General features: G+C 43.4%; 1 protein-coding gene across 2 annotated transcripts in view; it reads right to left on the bottom strand.

The window, feature by feature from the left end:
- MAP3K20 (mitogen-activated protein kinase kinase kinase 20) overlaps positions 1-20,322 on the bottom strand; it is a 1,049,056-nt gene that overhangs the window by 17,540 nt on the left and 1,011,194 nt on the right. For both annotated transcript variants that reach the window (XM_086956144.1, XM_086956145.1), the window contains exon 19: positions 7,980-8,130. In XM_086956144.1, the coding sequence (XP_086812270.1) occupies positions 7,980-8,130 (151 nt within the window). The remainder of the gene's footprint in view (positions 1-7,979; positions 8,131-20,322) is intronic.

The raw sequence follows: 20,322 nt of genomic DNA, 5'->3' as shown, positions 1-20,322 counted from the left end.
CCCCCTGCTGGCGAGTAGCATGTCTTTGGGATTTTATATGCTACCAATAAAACTGAGGAGATTTACATTTATCATGCAGCTTCAGTGCATTTGATGGCGGCAGAGCACAGAAACAATACGCACTAATTTGATGAGGCTCACCGACATCGAAGAGGGCAAGAAGGAAGATGATGAGGTGTAGCGGGCGGGATATCGCACACCCCATTTAATGTATCAAAACGTTGTCCTCTGGAGAAGCAAGCAGGTATTTGGTGACAACAACTATAGTTACATACCCATAGAGTCACACAGGTGGTGCAATACAGCTGAGCTGTTTTACCAATTGCCTAAAACAGTGGAAGTGATGGTTGAGTGGAAGTGATGGTTGAGTGGAAGTGATGGTTGAGTGGAAGTGATGGTTGAGTGCAAGCACCATCTGTTGTGACCCGAAAGCATAGGTCAACTGGCAGTCGACAATCTCAGTTAACATGAGGGGATTACACAATGCAGTTGTTCTTTTGTGACCCTACACATGAACCAGGTTAGCTGTGTGATCATGCCCAGGTCGTTCTCATTCCAGTTACAGAGCACACCGCTTATGAAGAAGTGTGCTTTCCATCCATTCCAGTTCGTGATCCACCTGCAGATGATTATCAAGCAGGTTTTCTGAATTTCCACCAGTTGCAATTGGTGAGTATCAATTTAAAGTTTACACTTTGGTTTGAGTGGATCCCGGCAGGACATCTATAGGACACAAAGTCTCTCTCGGTCCACTTTAGTAATAGCCGATTCTTTCTGGTCTCAAGATGGAAATGTTTAGGCATAGTGAGTGAACAGATTGAAAATCTAAGCCCAGGGATATGGAAGCCGTGCACACCAGCTCCAAGGGGCAAATACTTTCCCTAAAATGGGTTTCTTTTGTATATCACCAGTGAAATATTTGCAGTAGGCCTCAACGTGGTTGTTAAAATGAGGGTTTTTAATCTGCGCCAAACCATGTAAAGCTAACGCTTTTTGTCAGCTTCCATCAATTGCTAGATGACCAATTAAGCCATGAAGAACAAGGAGGTGCAATAATCAATACATTTCAATACATCACATCCTCAGTGGGAGTTGTTCCTGGTCCTGTAAGTAGAGGCAGATACCATGATTACCACACATAACAAATGATGAAGACTTTTAGTGTTTTGTCTGCTAAAACTATGCACTGGCTGTGATTAACGGATTGGTTCTTTCTGATTTTGTCTAGCATCAAATATGAATGTGATGATAACTTAAAGTATGTATTTGTATTGTATAAAAGTAAGTAACAACAAAGTAGATATCACGGGTGGCCTCAGATTTCATGACGCAGAGGTGATGAATGCTTCAATGCATAGTGCTAAATTCTCAGAAAGCTCTCTCTCTGCAAGCCAATACCTTAAGACCTTCAAAAGGCAATGGATACTGTCTTTATGGCAGTGTGTTTTCATAGGTTTTTCCGTTATTAATTAAATTGCCACAAATCTATGTTTTGCGAAGAGCTTCTTAAAAGTATTAATCTTTCTTCTGTAAAAATAAAAAGGTCTGGATTATTTACTTTCAACCAAGATACAGAAGAGCATCTACTCCAGTGCACTAAACCGACACTGCAGGTTTTCGCGAATCACGATTTTACTGCAAAAGGTACACGATGCCTGCAGTTAGCTCCCTTTCAGTAGTGCGGGAGGAGGCAGGTCTGGCCAGGACTCCTTCCCACAAAGTGTTTGTTTGCTTTTCTGTGCTGAATGGTCAGACAGTTGGGAGTCTGCCATGAACAGCAGGGAGACATCAGGCATAGGTCTATGGGTCCATACAATTCCATGCCTCATACAGGTGGTCTCGCTGCGCAGTGTATTGTCAACTCCTTGGGGCATATTTACAAGGAGTGAAAGCCACCAGAACGTCACCTTTTCCAACGTTCTGTAGCGTTAAGTAATTCGCCTCATTTACAAGGAGACGTTAAGCCACTTAATGTGGCTTAAGCCCCTTTGTAAATAATGCCCCTTTTCCCGCAGCACTTAGCGTGAAAGGGGGGTGCAATTGGTGGTGCAGTGGGCATTCCGCCGCAACACCCATTGCTTTTTGATGCTGCCCCATATTTACAAGGTATGGGACAGCGCCAAAAATATCGCCAGGGAATACCTGGTGTTAGGCAGGCGATACAAGGAGAAATGTTTCATTTCTCCTTGTATTTTGCTCTTTCCTTGTGTGCACACATAGAAACAGCAAATGGCCTGTAAAGATTGTTTCTGTGCAGTAAGGTGCTTCTTCCTACACATAAACAATCACCCCTGCAGCACAGGCACCCTTGCAGCATGGTGCAAGGGTGGCTGCGCTGGCGCTAGGCAGCTTCTACTAGGGGAAACGCAGGGGTGCGCCGCCGTCGTTTTGTAAATACGGTGCATCCCTTCGTTTTGAAACGGACAGAGCTTGGCATTACCGATTTTGGCATAACACCGCCCTCTGCCAGTTTCTAGTAAATATGCCCCTTTGTCTCTTAACAAAGAGAATGGAACCGTGCATTACACTCTGAGGCGAAGTGGGGGCGGGGGAAGAGGAGTCTGCTCCTTACACTGAGATGCTGACATGGAGCCTTGTTTACCAAGTACTTTTTGTAGAGTGGCAGAAGCAGTTGCCAAATGCTAAAATACCCAGAGGGCCATAAAATGTGGCCTATTACGAAGTAAGAATTTTTGAAGGGTGGACCCGCCATTGGGGTCTACAGTACAATCCCGGGCAGAAGTGGAGGTGAACCAGGTGTGGCGCTTTTTGGGATGCTTCATTTTGGATAGGCGGTCTTATGTTAATAGTGCCATGTACAAAGACACTGTAGCGCTATCGTTGTGAACACTCGCCTCAGTATAGAAGGACGTTCACACCAGAGGCATTTGGTGTCCTACAGCAGATGGCTCTGGGAATTGGTACCGCTAGCCACAGGCAGCACAAGGCTACAGAAAACAGGATGGCTAGCAACCCTTTGCTATTATGCTTGGCTTAACCTTTGCTCCAGAATGCTACTACAAAGGTGAATATAGGAAACAAACACTCCAAAGTGAAATACTCTGCTAAAACAGTTTCCATTGATTTAAGGCTGAAGGGGAATGATTATGGAGGAGTGTGGCTCAATGGTTAGAGTGGCAGACCCTGATGCAGATTTCTGGCCAGGGACCAGGGTTTGATTCCCGCCTCGGCGGGGTCTCGGGCTCAATTTCCTCGGACCTGTTAATTCTCGCCTCGGTGCCTATTCTTATCACGGGCCCCACGCTGCAACTCTGGGCAATAGCTTGCTTAGCCTCCACACTGGCCCCAACAGCGCTAAGGATGCTTGGCTTCACCCTGGGGGTGCCCAGGAGTGGACACTTCACAGGGAAAGCCAGGAGGGGTTCCACAGCGGTATGAGTATCAGCGCCAGGAAGCCGAATAGGTGACACCGCAAGGTGACCGTCTGGTGACAGTGCGCTCTATAAGTACCATGAAATTTACATTTACATTTACATTATGAGTAAATTAAAGCGCCACACTAATGCCGCAAAATGTTGACTTTTGTGCCCCAAAATTTCCAATTACTTAAAACAGCACCAGGAAGCTTTAACATTTATTCAGGTTAGTTGTTCTGGGATATGTTTAGCAAGCCTCCGATTTTCAAGTTCCACTGGATTATCTTCGGCAATGACAATACATTACATCGCTTCGTAGCCATTGTCATATGCTGTGTGACTGTCTGAATTATTGGGAATAAAGTAGGTCAATGCTCTTGAGGAGGCAATCTTCAGGTTCTTCTCTCTTCCTGAAAAAGAGGACGAAAAGGAAGGGCACTTCTGAAGAGATTTCTGCTGTTAGCCGCTGTGGATAAAGGGAGACTGGAAGTTTCTTCAATGCAATATTGTAAAGTATGTTAAATGCAATTTAGCCGACTTCGCTCAGGATCGCGTAATTCTGAAGTTGTAGTCTGACTGAGATCAAACACCATTATCTTGTGGAATGCTATTCTTCAGCTGAATTTCCTTGTGAACAGTCCTCTCAAACGAGTCCAGCGTATGAAAGATTGGTCTTCACTTTGGTTCCAGCGCCAACAAGAAAGCAAGTTGGATTTCTCAAAGAATCTGTTTCAAACAGATAAAAAACTAGTTCACTACTTCCCTCTTTGTTAAGGGTTAGTTTTGCCAATGGAGTAGGTGTTCAGAGAATTTCTTCTATTTTCTAGTTGGGTATTCTGAACACAGTCAGACTGGGAACTGAAACCGGCCCGGGTAAACAGCTCGAACGGCCCCCCGAGGGTAGGGGGGTGGGTGCTAGTGGAAAGCACCACTCCCATCTCTGTTACAGGGGGCTGATATTACTGACCTTCTGCAACAAAAACCAGCCCCAGGGGTCCAAAACCTGCACCTAACCTGGCAGCCCACCAGGGAAATGCCCGGTGCCCGCTGCGGCCAGTCCAGCCCTGATTCTGAAACCCAAGAAGTGCTGCTTTCTGTTTCAATATTTCCATACAAGCCTCCTAGATGTAGTAAATATTATCCAATGTATCTCTTAATATACTTTATTTCCTAGTTTTGGGAACCACATAAAGAATGCAGCTCTACGTTGTGTATGATTGTAACATACACATGCGGTCTAGAGGTGGTGCAAGGGTACAGACCTTCACACAAAGGACATGATAAGCCCACACATATTTTACCAAACAAATTTCATGTGACACAGAAAGATTGGTGGCAAATCAACCCTTTCATGACCACCGATAAGACTGCATATCTTCAGAATATCGATCATCACAGCGGCACCAAAGTAAAACTGTTAATTTATTAGTCTATTTTTTGCCTAATTCATTTGAAATGTGAAAGGTCAAAACATAAATATAAGGAGAACTGTATTTAAAAAATGATTTGTGACTGAGCATATCATTGGTGTGTCTGAATTGCTGCATCTTTTGGGCCTCATTTATGAGGCTGTGCATCACTTTTACGCCACTGGTGCTTCACTTTTCGTGACGCACCAGTGGCGTAAAAAATTAGCCTTGTTGCGCCAAATTTACAAAGTGACGCATCTAGGTAAATGCGTCAGTTTGTAAACCCCTGCGCCACATTATACCTGCGCCAGGTATAAAGTATGCAAGGGGGGCATATTGACTCAAGGAAGGGTCGTAGAAGTGACGCAGTGAAATCTATGAGATTTCACTGCGTCACTTTTAGGACGCCGTTGCGTAAAAATCTTGCACCTGCTTCACAGCAGGCGTAAGACTGACGCAGGCCCTTTCACAAGGGGCTTGTCCCATGTGAAAGGACGCATTGCTGGAGTTGCGTCACTTTTGTGACACACTCCAGCAATGCGTCACTGTTGCGCTTACAGATACGTCAGAAATATTGACGCATCTGTAACTCTTCACGACATGATGCATCATACATTAAATATGACGCATCAGGAATGTCGCAAGGAGTGCGCACTGAGAAGTGACGCATCGCTGCTTTCACGCAGAGATGCGTAATTTCTCATAAATGAGGCCCTTTGTTTTTACTTGGGGCCGAAAGTACTATTTTGTTCATGCAAAGTAGCAGTGCAAAGAAGGTGGCTGTGATACATTGAGTTGCATGAAAGGGAGGAAGCAGGAAAGTCCCATATATGCTTCTGCTATCCTCTGCCCTTTCCTCCTGCCTAACCCCATGTACACTCCTTTGCACTATAGTACAAATAGGTCTACATGAGTCTAGCACAGGTTTTACTATTCTCAGACTTTCTTGTAACCTTTTCCCACTTTGCATGTGTGCTGACAGTGCATCACACATACAAGCTTTGAACATTTTGGGGAAATAAAACTTTTGTCCAACTTTGCTTCTGCCTTGAGAAGGCATACAGTCTTGTGGCAAAGCCCTGCATGTTTTGCATCAAAAACTGGGAATGGTTTCATAGGAACACCCATGTACTACCCACAGCACTTGAAGCAAAGTATTGCAAAGCACCACTTTGCCTTACTTTAGGGCTACTTTCCAGAGCAAAAGATTTTTGTGCTGCAAAGTAAATCCTAAATCAACATTTTTTGCTGGATACCTTTTGGTGACTGTGCTGCAGTGCAAGGTGTGGATAAATCTAGCCCGAGGGTCATCTTTAGTTCTGAGAGTGCATGCAAAATATATGAGCCTGTAGTGTCTTCTTACAAGTGGGTGATCCGGACCCTGGCTAGACAATAACTTTTGTGGAGAGAAAGTAGGAGAGAGGCGCCGCTGGGTTCTCTGTGTAGAAAGAGAGAGAGAGGACTTCTGCTGTCCGAGAATCTGTTTTTCCTTAGTAGCAGACCAGTCACAGTTCTACACCTAGATACCTCTGTTTGCTGCCAAGCTGAAAGATCTGGTGGGAGGGTCCTTTGGGTGAAGGATTCCTCAGGCCATCTACACAGTGCACACAGGTGGGGCGGGAGCTGATAGGGATGCGCCCTAACAGGACCATAGCCAATGGCATAACAAAAAATGATAGCTTCCCCTGCAGAATGTGATGCGGGATACCTGTGTCTCCCATAGCTCACATATATTCAAAGGCCTGGGACTGACTGGGGGAGGGGGGTGTCTCTGAAGGGTAAGGGGCTTCCCAGCGCTGCAACAGGCTGCAGAGGCCTGCGTTAGGTCCCTCCCCATAACGTTAGTTACTTGCCCCACAGGGAGCTTTCTGATTGGCTCGCCACCTCACAACGTTTCAGTCCGAATGCTAATTAAAGGCACTTTAAACAATGTAAACAAAAAGATAGATGCATCCTAGCATAAAATCAAAGCTGCGTTGTCTTTGTTGAAAAACTTGACAGCCAGTTATTCCTTTAGCCAACAACCCATTCTTTACACATATCAAGCACAATTGTCACTGAAAGACCGGGTGAACCCTTCAGTGTGCATTAACACAATCATGTGTCATATCTTGCATTGTACAGTATTTTAATATGCACGGAATTAATACGTGTTACAACACATATTTATTTAACAAGTTAGAAGAGTGTGAACGGCGACAGTGGTATAGAAAGCCTTACAAAATATTATGTTATAAAAACGGAACACAATATTTCATTTGTTGACATGTTTAGTTTTGTGTGGCACTGAGTAACCACAACTTCCTTCAGACCGCTGAATATGTCCACTAAAAACAAATAAAAACACACACAAAAATAGACAACTCAAAAAAACCTAGAGAGGGAGGGGCAGATTTACAAGCCCCCTGCGCCCACAGTTCGTCACTTTTTTGTGATGTACTGGTGGCGTATTTTACTGCTCCATATTTACAAGGACAGCAAAAGCCACTCTGGCTTTTCCTGTCCTTGTAAATATGGCCCTTTTACACGCAGCACTTTGCGTCAAAGGGACGTTCCATGGGTGGTGCTGTGAGTGTTCCCACGCAACACCCATGGAACCAGATACCTTTCCAGATTTACGAGGAATCGTAAATCTGGAAATGCGTCTGAATGCTATGCCTCCCCAGGAGAGGCTTAAGGAGGCGCAACAAGGAGAAATGTTATAGAAAGAGGAAAATGCCTGTAGTGATTGTTTTTGGGCAGCACCGTCCTGCACAAACACAATACCCCCTTGACGCAGGCATCCTTGCACCATGGTATGGGACATGGCAGCTGTGTGTGCGCCAGCGCAGGGGAGAGCAGAGGAATGCAACATATTATTGTAAATATGTGACATTCCTGTGCTTTGGAAGTGCTGCAGCGTGGCGCAGCCACAGGGCTTGTGTTGCCGCGCTGGGGCACTTCCTCAGAAATCTGCTTAACATTCTGTGCAGTTTGTATGTGTTACAGTTTTCATAATAACTTGGAAAATAAACTATGTGACAACACATAAAACCAAGCGTTGCTACAGAGTTTAACTACAATTAATAAAAAACCTAATTAGAAAATGAATTAAATCAACAAACACAACAAGGCTCGAGGGCCATTTGGCCTTTCAAACACTGCACGATGATAAAAAAAACCACACATAGGTACATTCCATCCTGAAACTTACTTGAGTTGGACCTGCTGTTTTGCTTGCTCTCTGAGTTTAACGTTGGTGTCTGGATTGCGAGCTGAACTGACTTGACTGCATCTTGCCCTTTCACGTTGTTCTGCTCAACAATGTGGACGTGTCTGGTCATCTTTGGAGATTTGACATCACTCTGTCAACATGAAACGAGAGTGAGTTCTGTGCAGCAGACATGTCTTCATACACCATGTGCTGCTGTGAATTTATGCTGAAGCTCTAACGTGCAAGTGCTTATTGGCAATAATAATACTAGCAATCAATACATTACTTATGCAAATTCCCATATCGAGAACAAGCACAGTAGACCTCGTAGTTCGACCCGCATATGAAGTACTTTGAAACGTAAAATAATAATGTCAGTTGATGACATTATTTCACAATTGAACATTAGACGGAGCATCTCAGTACAAACTATAGGATTGCAGGTTATAAACATGCAGACAATGCAATATTTTATGCATGATAACAGTCTGGTGAAAATTAATATCTCTACCATGTTATCACGAATAATCAAAATATCAACTGAATGTGCTTATCTTATTATAATGTACCAAACTGCCCATTCTAATATATTACACGGTATTGAAATCCGGAATTTGTAAGAACACCAGCTCCATCCACAAGATGGCTGCATGCATAGTCCCACTGAGTGGAAGTGTTCAAGGCTATGTGAATCAACACTTATCAAGCAGGTCTTTTTATGCCAGTAAATATTCCTGTAATTAAAGTTAATAGGAGACATATTTCAAAGTTAAAGAGCAATTTTCTCAGTAGAAATGACTTTGACATATAATTTAAGTACAAACAATCTTAGTGTGTTCCATGATTTTCAGGCACTGGCTACGTTTTGCAGGAAACCTTCAAAAGAACTGTGCATGATGTAGGGATGACCAAGAACCGCTTGCAATAGAGAGTACAATTAGTGTTAGTATAACATGGGTGGGCAGCAAACTTCTTGCAAAACTGATGAACTGTAAATACATTTTTATATTTATTTAGTGTGGAACAATTGAGGACTAATGAGTTCAGGAGGTCATCTTGGAAAATGATGTCTTCAGCCAGGTTCTGAACTCGATCAGGTAAGGTTCTGCGCCCAGATTCTATGGATTCTTCGAATTGCTTATCATAATCATGTCAGATCAATACTCTAACCTAAAGCAGCCCTGGCAAAACAACCTCGGGGCATAGGTACAAGAACTCAACGCCGCCGTAGCGTCATTTTTTGACGTTACAGCAGCTTTTTTTTAATCGCCATATGTACAAGTTGCCGCTAACGGCAGTTAGCAGCACTTTTCTGACATAAACATTCATTTTTACGATCGCCACTTCTGTTAGTGGGACTTAACGAAAATGAGATGCAAGGTGGGCGTTCCCGTGCAAAAACTGCCACTAAGACACTTCACAATATTTACAATGAAATTCCCATATGGCGAAAAGCCCCCAAAACTGCGCTAATTCCAGTTAGAGGCAGTTTTCTAAGACCAGAAAATAGCTGGTCTTTAAATTGGTGCAAACTCTTGGGGCCTAATTTCAGATGTTTTGGTGCTGGAAAGCTCTGCAAGGAATGTTGCTGTGCTGCCCTGAAACAAAACAAAAGGGCAGAAATACACCCTATCAATAAGATAGGGAGCATTCCTGGCCCCCATTCATAAAAAGTGTTGCATCGCTGTGACAAAACAGCTTGCAACACTTTTCACTGTGCCCTCCTTGCAACACCATGGATGGGCCATATTCAATGTACGGCGCTCCATGTCGCAATCAATTCCAGATACGCCTGGAATCCTGATGTATTTAGCAGTCCTAAATCATGCATTGCTAGCATTGCTACAGTTGTGTCACCAGCATGATGGTCTCCAACAATGCATGGGCCCAGCCTATCCTTATGGCACTGCGACACCCTAACCCCTGTCATGAGGCAGACGTAAGGTTTGGACGCAGTGGTGTCCTAGAATTGTCGAAGTGAAATTGTAAAGACTTCATTGCACTAATCCTACAAGGCTTTGTTGGTGGGAATGCCTACCATGCATACATCATACCCGACACAGGTATAATGTGGCACGGGGTTTCGCAAAGTCACCTAGATGCGTCACTTTGTAAATACGGCGTCAATTGGTGCAAGATTCAAGCTGCAAGTACATCAAGAAAATTACACACTAGCGGCGATAAACTGCAGGAAGGGGCTCAGGATTAAGCCTCCCTGTCTTTTTCCCCTACAATGGCGCACAATGGCTACCATGCGCCAACGCAGGCCCCCTTGCACCATGGTGCAAGGGTAACTGTGTTGAGGAGTTGATTGATGTGGCTCCATCTCGACTCGAGACGTCTACAGGTGCGTCTGGACTAGTGGAGGGCGGGAGTGAACCAGTTGGCCTTCTTGGGGAGTTGTTTACATGGTCTTTTCTTGAGGGGTGCCAGGGTGTCGGCTCAGTTTGAGAGCCATCTGTGAAGGTTGTGCGTTGTGGTGTTGCCTTTTGTAAGCGTTGGCAGAGTGGTGGTGCTGAGGGAGCTGATGAGAAGTTCTACGGGGGCCTTGGTACAGCTGCAAGAGGGGATGGGGCGAAGATAGCGATGGTGTACGGTGGATGTGGTGAATGAGTGATGTATACAATGATCGTCGGTCCAGGAGAGTTCTGTGGCGTAGCTGTAGTTGAAGTTCCTGCTGGTGAAGAAAACGGGCTCGAGCGTGAGTCCGGCTATGAGGGTTGGTGCGATAAATAGCCGCTTGAGTCCGATATTGGCAAGGTTCCCCAGAGTTGGGTGGTGTTCTGGTACTGGGGTTGTCCAGGTGGATCCTGAGGTCTCCGAGTAGGATGGAGTCAATGGATGGGAGAGCCTGGGGTGCGATGAGGTCTACAATGGCATCAGTGAATGAAGGTTCATTTCCCAGGGGGCCTGTAGACAAGGGTGCCATGGAAGGTGGTGTTGGTGTTGATCTAAGTTTGGAAGTGGAGGTGTTCCATGGTTGCTGTTGGGTCATTAGAATGCGTGGTCAGTCAGAGTGTGCTTTTGTAGACAATGGCAATGTCAGGGTCTTCCTTGTGGGTGATTTTGTAGCCGTCGGGGATGGCCATGGTGATGTCTTGTCCGGATCAGAGGTTGGGCCAGGTTTAGGTGAAGAAGGCGATGTCTGAAGAGGTGGCATCATCGGAGGTCCCAGATTTCTGTGGCATATCTGTGGAGGGACTGCACATTGAGGATGATGCAGTTGAGCTGGTCGGGTGCTCTGTTGGTCAGGTGGGCGGCAAGAGGCGCTGATGTGGCAGGAGGTGAACTTGCAGTTTCTGCAGGCGCAGGGTGCAAGGGTATTCTTTGGTGATGCTAGATGGTAGGAGGCCTGGAGTCCAGCATTGAGGGCTGGAAGGGAGCTGGTGTCTTAGCAGTGGAGTGTCTGAGAGGCAGGGACCCTGGGGATGGGCATGGTACAGGGGCGGACGAACGCAGATGGCCATGCCTTTGGCTTGCCTTCAGTGCACCAGTGGCTTGCCTGCTGCACATGGCTGCACAGCGTCCACCATTAGGTACTGCTGCAGGGCTGGACAGCTGGGAAGGGGGTAAAAAGGAAGAGGACACAGGAGGGTGCAGGGATGCAGGGGATCGTAGCGGCAACGAGGGAAAGGATAGGGAAAAAGGAACGGCAAAAAAGCACCAGAAAAACAAAGCCAAACAAAGCAAAGTAAAAAAACACAAAGGTAGAAAAGCAACAGGGAAGAGCAGAAGGATGAACAGGAACAGCAGAAAAGAGGGACAGGAGGGCAGTCAAAATGCAAAGCAGTGACACTTTACCACTGGAACACCAGGGATGAGGCACAGGCAGGAGTCTGCATGTGGTAGAGGGTCTCAAACACTTAACCTCCGGGTGAGAGGAACCAGCAGCAATAGATGGGGACAGCAGCAGCAACCAGATGGCGCAGCGCTGTGGGAAGAGGTAGTCCACTAAGGGTTAGTACCACGTACAGCCAAAAGCAAACTAACAGGGAACAAGGAAAGGCAGCACCACCAGGTTGCCTCTTCCGATCTAACAGTAACAACCAGATTCTGTGTTCCCCAGTTCTCCAGCAAGTAAATCAGATCAGGCTGCATTTCCAGGGGCCTGGGCCAGACCATCCCCTGTGCCCCTGCCACCCACTGTCACCAATGGCCAATCTCAGTGACTTGAGCCAGTTAGTGGAGTCCCCCACTAGCCTTGTGTGGTTCCCTCAGTGATGTAGGTCAGTCGCAGCGCTAGGATTGCGCAGGGCATGGTGTACATAACCCACAGGCGCTAGGCCTGGGCCCAACTCGCCCCAGGCCTCCTCCGCTATGCGTCCCACCTTCTCCTCACCTGGACATTGCCAACAGCGCCCAATTCACTGCACTCTTTCCAAATCTGTGACTCAGACAGCAAGATCCTCAGCCAGGTGGGGTTTCACGAGCCTGGGCACAGCAGTTGCCGCCAAGGCCGCTGGGGAACCTCCAGGTGCAGGTGAAACAACAGGGCAACCCTTAGCGGTGAATTTGCAGCCCTCCCACCACATAAGTTTGGTGCAGCTCAAAGGCCTCACTGTCCACAGCGTCCGGCCAGCGCAACATCCTCCAGCCTGTGATGCAGAGAGGTGTGGGCCACAATTGGTAATCTCCTCTGTGCACCCCGGTGTAATGGTGGCACTTGGTATGCGATGCAGACTTCCCTATGTTGGGGCGCAGGAGCACCTCTACCGTTCACAGCTCCAAGGTGCACCAGGCGGCCTTCTCCCACAGGTCAGCAACATTTGTCCATGTGACCTGCCAGACTTCGTCACCAGGTAAGGCAGATCGCCAATGCCTCAATGTTTACCGCCATGGCCCAGCAACTCAACAGTACCTCTGCCCCCCACTCCAGGACACAGACGCCGGCCCAGCGAGGTTTCCGGGCCCCGGGGACTGTCAACGATTTTAAGGTTTTGGCTGCCATGATGTTGCAAAGAGGGCGCTATAAGTGATGCATCACCTTGTTTCATAACTGTAGTCCTGAATCTGCATTTCCTCTTCCCCCGGAGTCTGGCTGGTCATCCTGGCTGTTGGAGGTCTTCAGGGGTTGTTGATCTGTACTGCACTTGGCCCTGGCTGCTCCATTATGCGTTCCATTGGTTTTATTTCCTATTTTTCATTGGAGGTGGACCTATTAGCCATTTTTGCCACTAGAGGCAAATTAAGTTATGTTGGGCTGACTAACGTGCGTTTTTTGCCACTAATGGGTCTTTTGTCACTTTTCTCCTGCTTACGCCAACATTTTTATCACCTTGACACTAGTGTTAGCGGCAGTTTTCACCACAGCAAACTGCTACTATCGCCATGTAGCAGCATATTGTGAATACATCACTAACAGGGTGATAAGCTACGTAAAGAAAACTGCCATTAACTAACGCTAAAGCTATTTAGTGGCAGTTCTTGTACATATACCCCTCAGGTCGACAAAATGAAGAAGTTCGTGGTCTCTGCAAAACACCCTTTTTTTGAAGCTTATAAAAGTCTGCCCCTCAGATGAATCCTGCATGTCCTCTTTACCAGCTGTTGTTCAGTTACCCCCATAGTGGCTTCCAGATTCAACAACACTTGTCCCATCACTTAATGTGAAGCCTCTGCACAGATATTTATTGAAACACCCAGAAAACGTAACTGTGCATTTCTTGCCACGTTGTCCAGCTTAACTAATCTAGAATCTATTTTTATGAAACTCACCACAACAATATTCTTGAACATTGCTTTTTTTTTTTTTAAACATCTTTTATACGAGTTCAATTCTCTGGTCTTAATTGTAGCTGAAGTACACTCTGCTCTCGCATGATTCTAAATCCCTAGATAAGTGGAATGAGATATTAGACAAGCCCCTTGCCTGGGAGGACTGGTTGGAATGCTGTGCACTAACTGGCCCTCCCTATAATCCCCTCAAATGTTTGCACCAATTGTATTACACGCCGTTGTGGTTTAAAATGTTTGGGTTGCGTGATGATGCTAAATGGACACGATGCGGAACGGAGGGGGCCGTTTTTGTGCATCTCTCCTGGGTGTCTGTCTCTATTCATAGATTTTGGTTGGGTGTCAAGCGCACACTCACAGCGATTATAAGCGAAACTGTGGAAAGTACACCTGAGATCTGCTTATTGGGTATGGGTAAAAAACATTTAAGCCTTGTAATAGGCGTATAGTGCTTGTCACTACATTGCTGGCCAAACGACTAGTTGCCAAACATTGGGGTGGGAAGTGTGCACCTAAATTATCGCAATGGCTGGAAGAACTGCCAGAAGCCTCCAGACCTAAAGACTTTTGGGCCCAGTTCACATGTTATATGCTGCAAAACCTAGATGTGATATAAACTTATGATATTTGTTAGTCCAGTACTGAGCTGCATCCACCGCCTTATTTTGATATCAAGCCTTATATTTAATGGACTGTGACTTCATGTATAACATTGCACTGCACTGCTCTGGTTTTTCCTGTATTGTTTGATGTTTATGTAAATTCTACTTCTAAATCAGTGCATTTAGGTCAAACTTTACCTTGTATCCATGATTATGCAATTGATATTTGTACATCTGTATATCTTAGTATAATTAGATGATGTACTGTCACTTTTCCTCCTAATGTAATTTGTATCTAATAAAACGTACAAATAAAAGGAAAAAAAAGGTCTACTCTGCTCCCACCACCAAGTTCCATAATATTTTAAGTTGTAAGTCGTGACAGCTACATGATTTGCAAGCTTAAATCAGCATGAAGCTCAATCACGGACTTGCTTTCTACCTATTTTCAGCTTCTGCACATCTGTTACGTGTATTTGCAAGTTCATTATGTCTGATTGATATATTGCATCTTGAAGTCTTACTGACTGCGCTTGTTTTCAGGTCTTTTCAGGACAGCTTTTAGTCTTCCTTTCTGCCATAGCGCCAAACTGCCCCCACAATAGCTGCCTCAAGATCAGTATTCTACTATTTGGAATGCAGTCAGCTTGTGTCAGTGTTCAGGGATATGATGGTGGAATTTCTATATTATTTCTCTAAAGGTAATACTCTTATCTTGGAGACAAAGCCAGGCATCAAGAAAGGGGACCACTGACATAATATTGATCACAACACTATTGTGAAACAGAAATATTGTGTCAAAAATATCGATTGCAAAAATAACGTTTCCCTATACTTATAAAGTTAAAGAAAAATATAGAAAAAATATAATTTTTTTTACATTAATATCATTAAAACATACAAACACATTATTTCCTATATATGTAACCTGGCTGTTCTCTACATGCCTGCAACTCATTTTTATGTTGTGTAATTTGCATAAAATGCTATAGCAGTCTTCACATATTGGATAGGTTGTCCAGCTCTAGGAGCATCTTGATATATATATTACATATATTTTGTATGACTCTGCTTTTAACCACTGTATAGACAGATGGGAGGGGAATTTTATCATGCACGAATAGCACCACTATCACCACCGTGCACTTGTCACGCACGTCTCCTCTCCACTCACCAAAGGCACTACCCCATATTCCTCTCGCCCTCTTTTTTAACTAGGGTTTCTCACTTGTGTAGCTGTCTGCCTTCAAACACATTAAAACAGTCTTTTTAAGGCACCACTCTAACTTCACTGCGCATTTAGGCACCATGGACACATTACTGCGCAGCCTTAAGTGCTCCGTTAAGGAATACTTCTAACGATGTTCACGACTTTCTGAGCCCCTTTAATTACGCGCGTCATCACGCACCTGCCACTGTGTATCTAGGCTGTTGCCGGCATCCCGTGGCCACTCTGGCCCGAATTCTCGCGGGTATTTTGACAGTCCGGTATGTCATTTCATTCCTATGATGAACACGCACAGAAGGCCATTATGTCTTCATCCGTATATACACATAGTTATTTTCTCTCCTTCACGAGAGTTACTCTCAAGCCAATGTCTCGCATCACTCTAAGGGAATTCTCATTTGTGAACTGTGCAGGGCTAGGATATTGTCCTATAAAAATAAGTAGTCTGTGCTCTATGTTTTCTCCATGCCTTTCAGTGTCACAGGTATGTTGCATTACTCCTTGTAGTAAACAACACGCATGCTGGATGCAGTAAAATGTGGTAAAAATGTATTCTCATTTCAAATGACATAGTAACAAGACTACTACACTCACCTGTATATATATCACCTATGACTTCACAGCCCGCTATGTGATCAAGGCTGCATGTCTGGCAGCCGAAACGCCTCATTTGGACCTTGATGCTTGAATAAACTACTTTCATACCAGCTTTTGGAGTCTGTGCCCTGGTGTTGCGCTGCAGTAGATGCTGATGCTTTGGGATTTCGTAGGAATATATATATATATATATATATATATATATATATATATATATATATATATATATATATATATATATATATACATTTATTTAATTGACATTATATTAATGTTATATATTAAAATATTTCATATGTATTTATTTATATACACACACACATATATTTATATAGTATCAAATAGTGCATTTTAAATATTGTAACATATAACATTCATATAATGTAAATTAAATAAAGTTAAATAACATCTGATACTGTATATAAATATATATAGACACAAATATTTTGTGTATGCATCCTTATATATATATTATAACACTATTGTTAATAAAATATATTTTATATTCCAAAAATTTTTGTGCTTTATGAATTTACTACTATAAAAAGCATATATATATATATATATATATATATATATATATATATATATATATATATATATATATATATATATTTATAAATGTATTTATATACATAAATACATCAAATATATTAACAAATCAAATGCAATATGTTAAATAAATTGTCATATATAATGAATAGAAAAACGCCATTTCTTAAAAATATATATATTTTTATTATATATCGAATATATATATATATATATATATATATATATATATATATATATATATATATATATATATATATATATATATATATATATATATATATTTATATATATATATATGCAAAGTCTGGGAATAATAGATATGGTATTCCCACTCCAGTCTGTGGAACAGTAGAGAAAGTGTTTTACTCCGGAGAAGTAACATGTATTATTTCCACTCCAGTCTGTTCACCAGTAGGGGCATTTTTGGACTGCAGAGGGGTTAAATTAACTATTCCCACTCCAGTCTGTACAACAGTAGGGAAAGCATTGGACTTCAGTGGGGTAACATTTACTATTCCCACTCCAGTCTTTGCAACAGTAGGGAAAGCATTGGACTCTGAAGGGGTAAAAGGGTAACATTTACTATTCGCACTCCAGTTCGTGCAGCAGTAGGGAAAGCATTGGACTCTGGAGGGTTAACATTTACTATTCCCACTTCAGCCTTGCAACAGTAGATAAAGCATTGTTTTACAGAGGTGTACCATTTACTATTCCCACTCCAGTCTGAGCAACATTAGGGAAGCATTGGACTTCGGATGAGGAAAGATTTACTATTCCCACTCAAGTCTGTGCAACAGTAGGGAAAGTGTTGAACTCTTGAGGGCCAACTTTACTATTCCCACTCCAGTCTGTGCAACAGTAGGGAAAGCATTGGACTCTGGAGGGGTAACATTTACTGTTCCCACTCTAGTCTGTGCAACAGTAGGAAAAGTGTTGGACTTTGGAGAGGTAAAATGTACTATTCCCACTGTAGTCTGTGCAACAGTTGCGAAAGTGCTGGACTTTGGAGGGGTAGCAATTACTATTCCCACTCCAGTATGAGCAACGGTAGAGAAAGTACTTCATTTCAACCACATAACATATATGACACATAACCCTATTGATTTATATCATATACAAATCTTAATATGAACTTTATTAATTAACCAAAAGAGAATATATATAAAAAAAGAACAGTTAACATGATTAGTAAACAAATTAATAATTTATTATTAATGAAAAAAGTGTTACTTATTTATTACTTAATTAACTTACCACGCTATAGCCCCATAAACCTATCAGTCTACACTTAGAATATAACTAAAATAAATAGATGTAACACACTTAGCATAATTAACAATCAATTACATATTAATTATTAATTATATTAATAATTATTAATTAACCAATTAATTAATACTTAGGTTCCCACCCTATACCCCTACAAAGCCAGCAGCCTGAACCTAATATATAACTTAAAAAATGATTTGCACAATTTACAAATAATAAATAATACATTGTTAATTGATTGTTAATTATTATTTAATTACCTTCCCACCCTATACCCCTACAAACGCATCAGCCCGCACCTAATACATACCTTAACAAATATAACTATTACACAATTTATTTATTTAATATTCAATTCAGTAATTAAAAATACATTAATAAGTAACTGTAAATTAATTATTACTTAAATAACTTCCCACCCTGTACTCCTAAAAACCCAACAACCTGCGCGTAATATATAACTTACAAAATATAATTATTGCATAATTAACATATTCATTACTCAATTAAATAATTATAATAAATAGTTCATTATTACTAGCAGGGCCCCCGTTCTCCGTGGGCCTCTGCTATAGGGCCAGGGTGCACATGTGTTGCCCCCTCAAACATCCATGCGCCGTGTGCCAGGCACCAAATCGTGCCTGGCACACGGTGCATGGATATTTGTAAACATTTCTTTTTTTTTTTGCAGCTTGTGCTGCAGCCCTTTTCCAGGCCACAGCACAAGCCGCAATAGAAACAAGAATGTTTACAACCACCTGCACAGCAGTCGTATCCCAGTTGGGCTGTCGGGACCGCCGACCCCTTGTCGGACAGTCCCGTGCTTGAAATTATGGCGGTCGGACACTCGTCAAGAGACCCTAAGTGCTTAATGTTTAAAAACAAAAAAGTGCCTCAGTTCTCTTTTTTTGTATAGGGCCAAAATGTATCACTGTCTTTGCCGCCCGCTAATTTGGATTGGTACTGTACAACTTCATAGGAGGTTACAACTCTATCATACCTCTGAGTGTAGCAGGTCTACTTTACAAATAATAATGCTTAATCAATAAATATAGACAAAGTTGTTGCTATATTTAAAAACGACATGCCCAGCCGGGCTGAGGTCTTGGTATTTACTTTTCAGTCAATGTAAAACATGAATAACACACAATATACAAGACAGGGCACAAGCATGTACCCAGTCAATCACACAAGAAATATCAGGACAGGGAACAATTAAAGCGAACGAACGAATGGGCTTAGGCAAGAGCTTAACGTTCTGTAAACTTGTTAATCGCACAGTTTTGATTATAAAACAGAACAAATTGACACCTTCACACTGTTAAAGGGCAAATAAAACATTACATTTGTGTAAGGTGCTCATAGTTGTTGACGGTGTTTCGATCTGTTTAACACATTCTACGGATCTCATCAGGACATTTAATGTATGCCTAATAGTAAAGCAGCCTCATTTGCCAAGAGGGAAGCGAAGGGGTTCAAGGCTTATTGTGTACCCGGTCACAGGAATATCCGGGCGGGCTGTTGCCGTGACCTGTTGAGGTCAGCTTGGATTCGATTCCGGTTAGCAATGTGCTTGTGTAAGACTGAAGAAGGGCCACGGTTTGGCCAGTCAAAGAACGTCAGGCGGACCACAATCGTGAATATAGGGACGTTCAAGATAGTCTGGTACGATAACCGATAGTAAGGATGCAGTTCAGCACTGCATAATAAGCGAGTGAATATTATAAGAGTGAGTGGTGCAGTATTGAAAGAAGGCAGCTGCAGTAGGAAACCCACGATTTTGATAACCAATAGTAAGGATGCAGTTCAGCACTGCATCCTTACTATCGGTTATCGTACCAGACTATCTTGAACGTCCCTATATACCATATAGGGATCCACTTAATAAAAGGTGACATTTTAATTACATCGGTCACATAGCCAACACCCAGTTCCTCATGTATAATGGGCAGTGCAGTGCAGTGAATCAGACAAACCACATGTGAGGGACAATAATACATGTAGTGTGTTTAACGTGGGGGGTTTTGAGGGAAAGTGGCTATGCAGCCCCTCCCCCAGAGCCTTTGCGCCCCCAAGGACCCCATTCCACGGGGAAACTTTTTGCAAAGGAAGGGGGCAAGTGGCCCGCCTCCCTGAGCTGCTACGGGCTAGAGGGACCCTATCCCCTGGGGCATAATGGGGTGTCCTGGTGCCCACCTGGGGCACCCACACCAAATAACACTGGGGACTGCGGGGGGAGCCAGAGGGCCCCTGCAGTCCTGCTGGCTCCCTGCATGCAACCATCCTGGGTGCACCTGGACCTACATTGCTAGCGTCCAGCTCGAGGAAGTGTTTTTCAGTTTTTCTACCTGGAAGAGTG

The sequence above is a fragment of the Lissotriton vulgaris genome, chromosome 2_1, assembly GCF_964263255.1.
Source record: "Lissotriton vulgaris chromosome 2_1, aLisVul1.2, whole genome shotgun sequence".
NCBI lineage: Eukaryota > Metazoa > Chordata > Amphibia > Caudata > Salamandridae > Lissotriton > Lissotriton vulgaris.
This window is presented reverse-complemented; position numbering and strand designations above follow the sequence as displayed.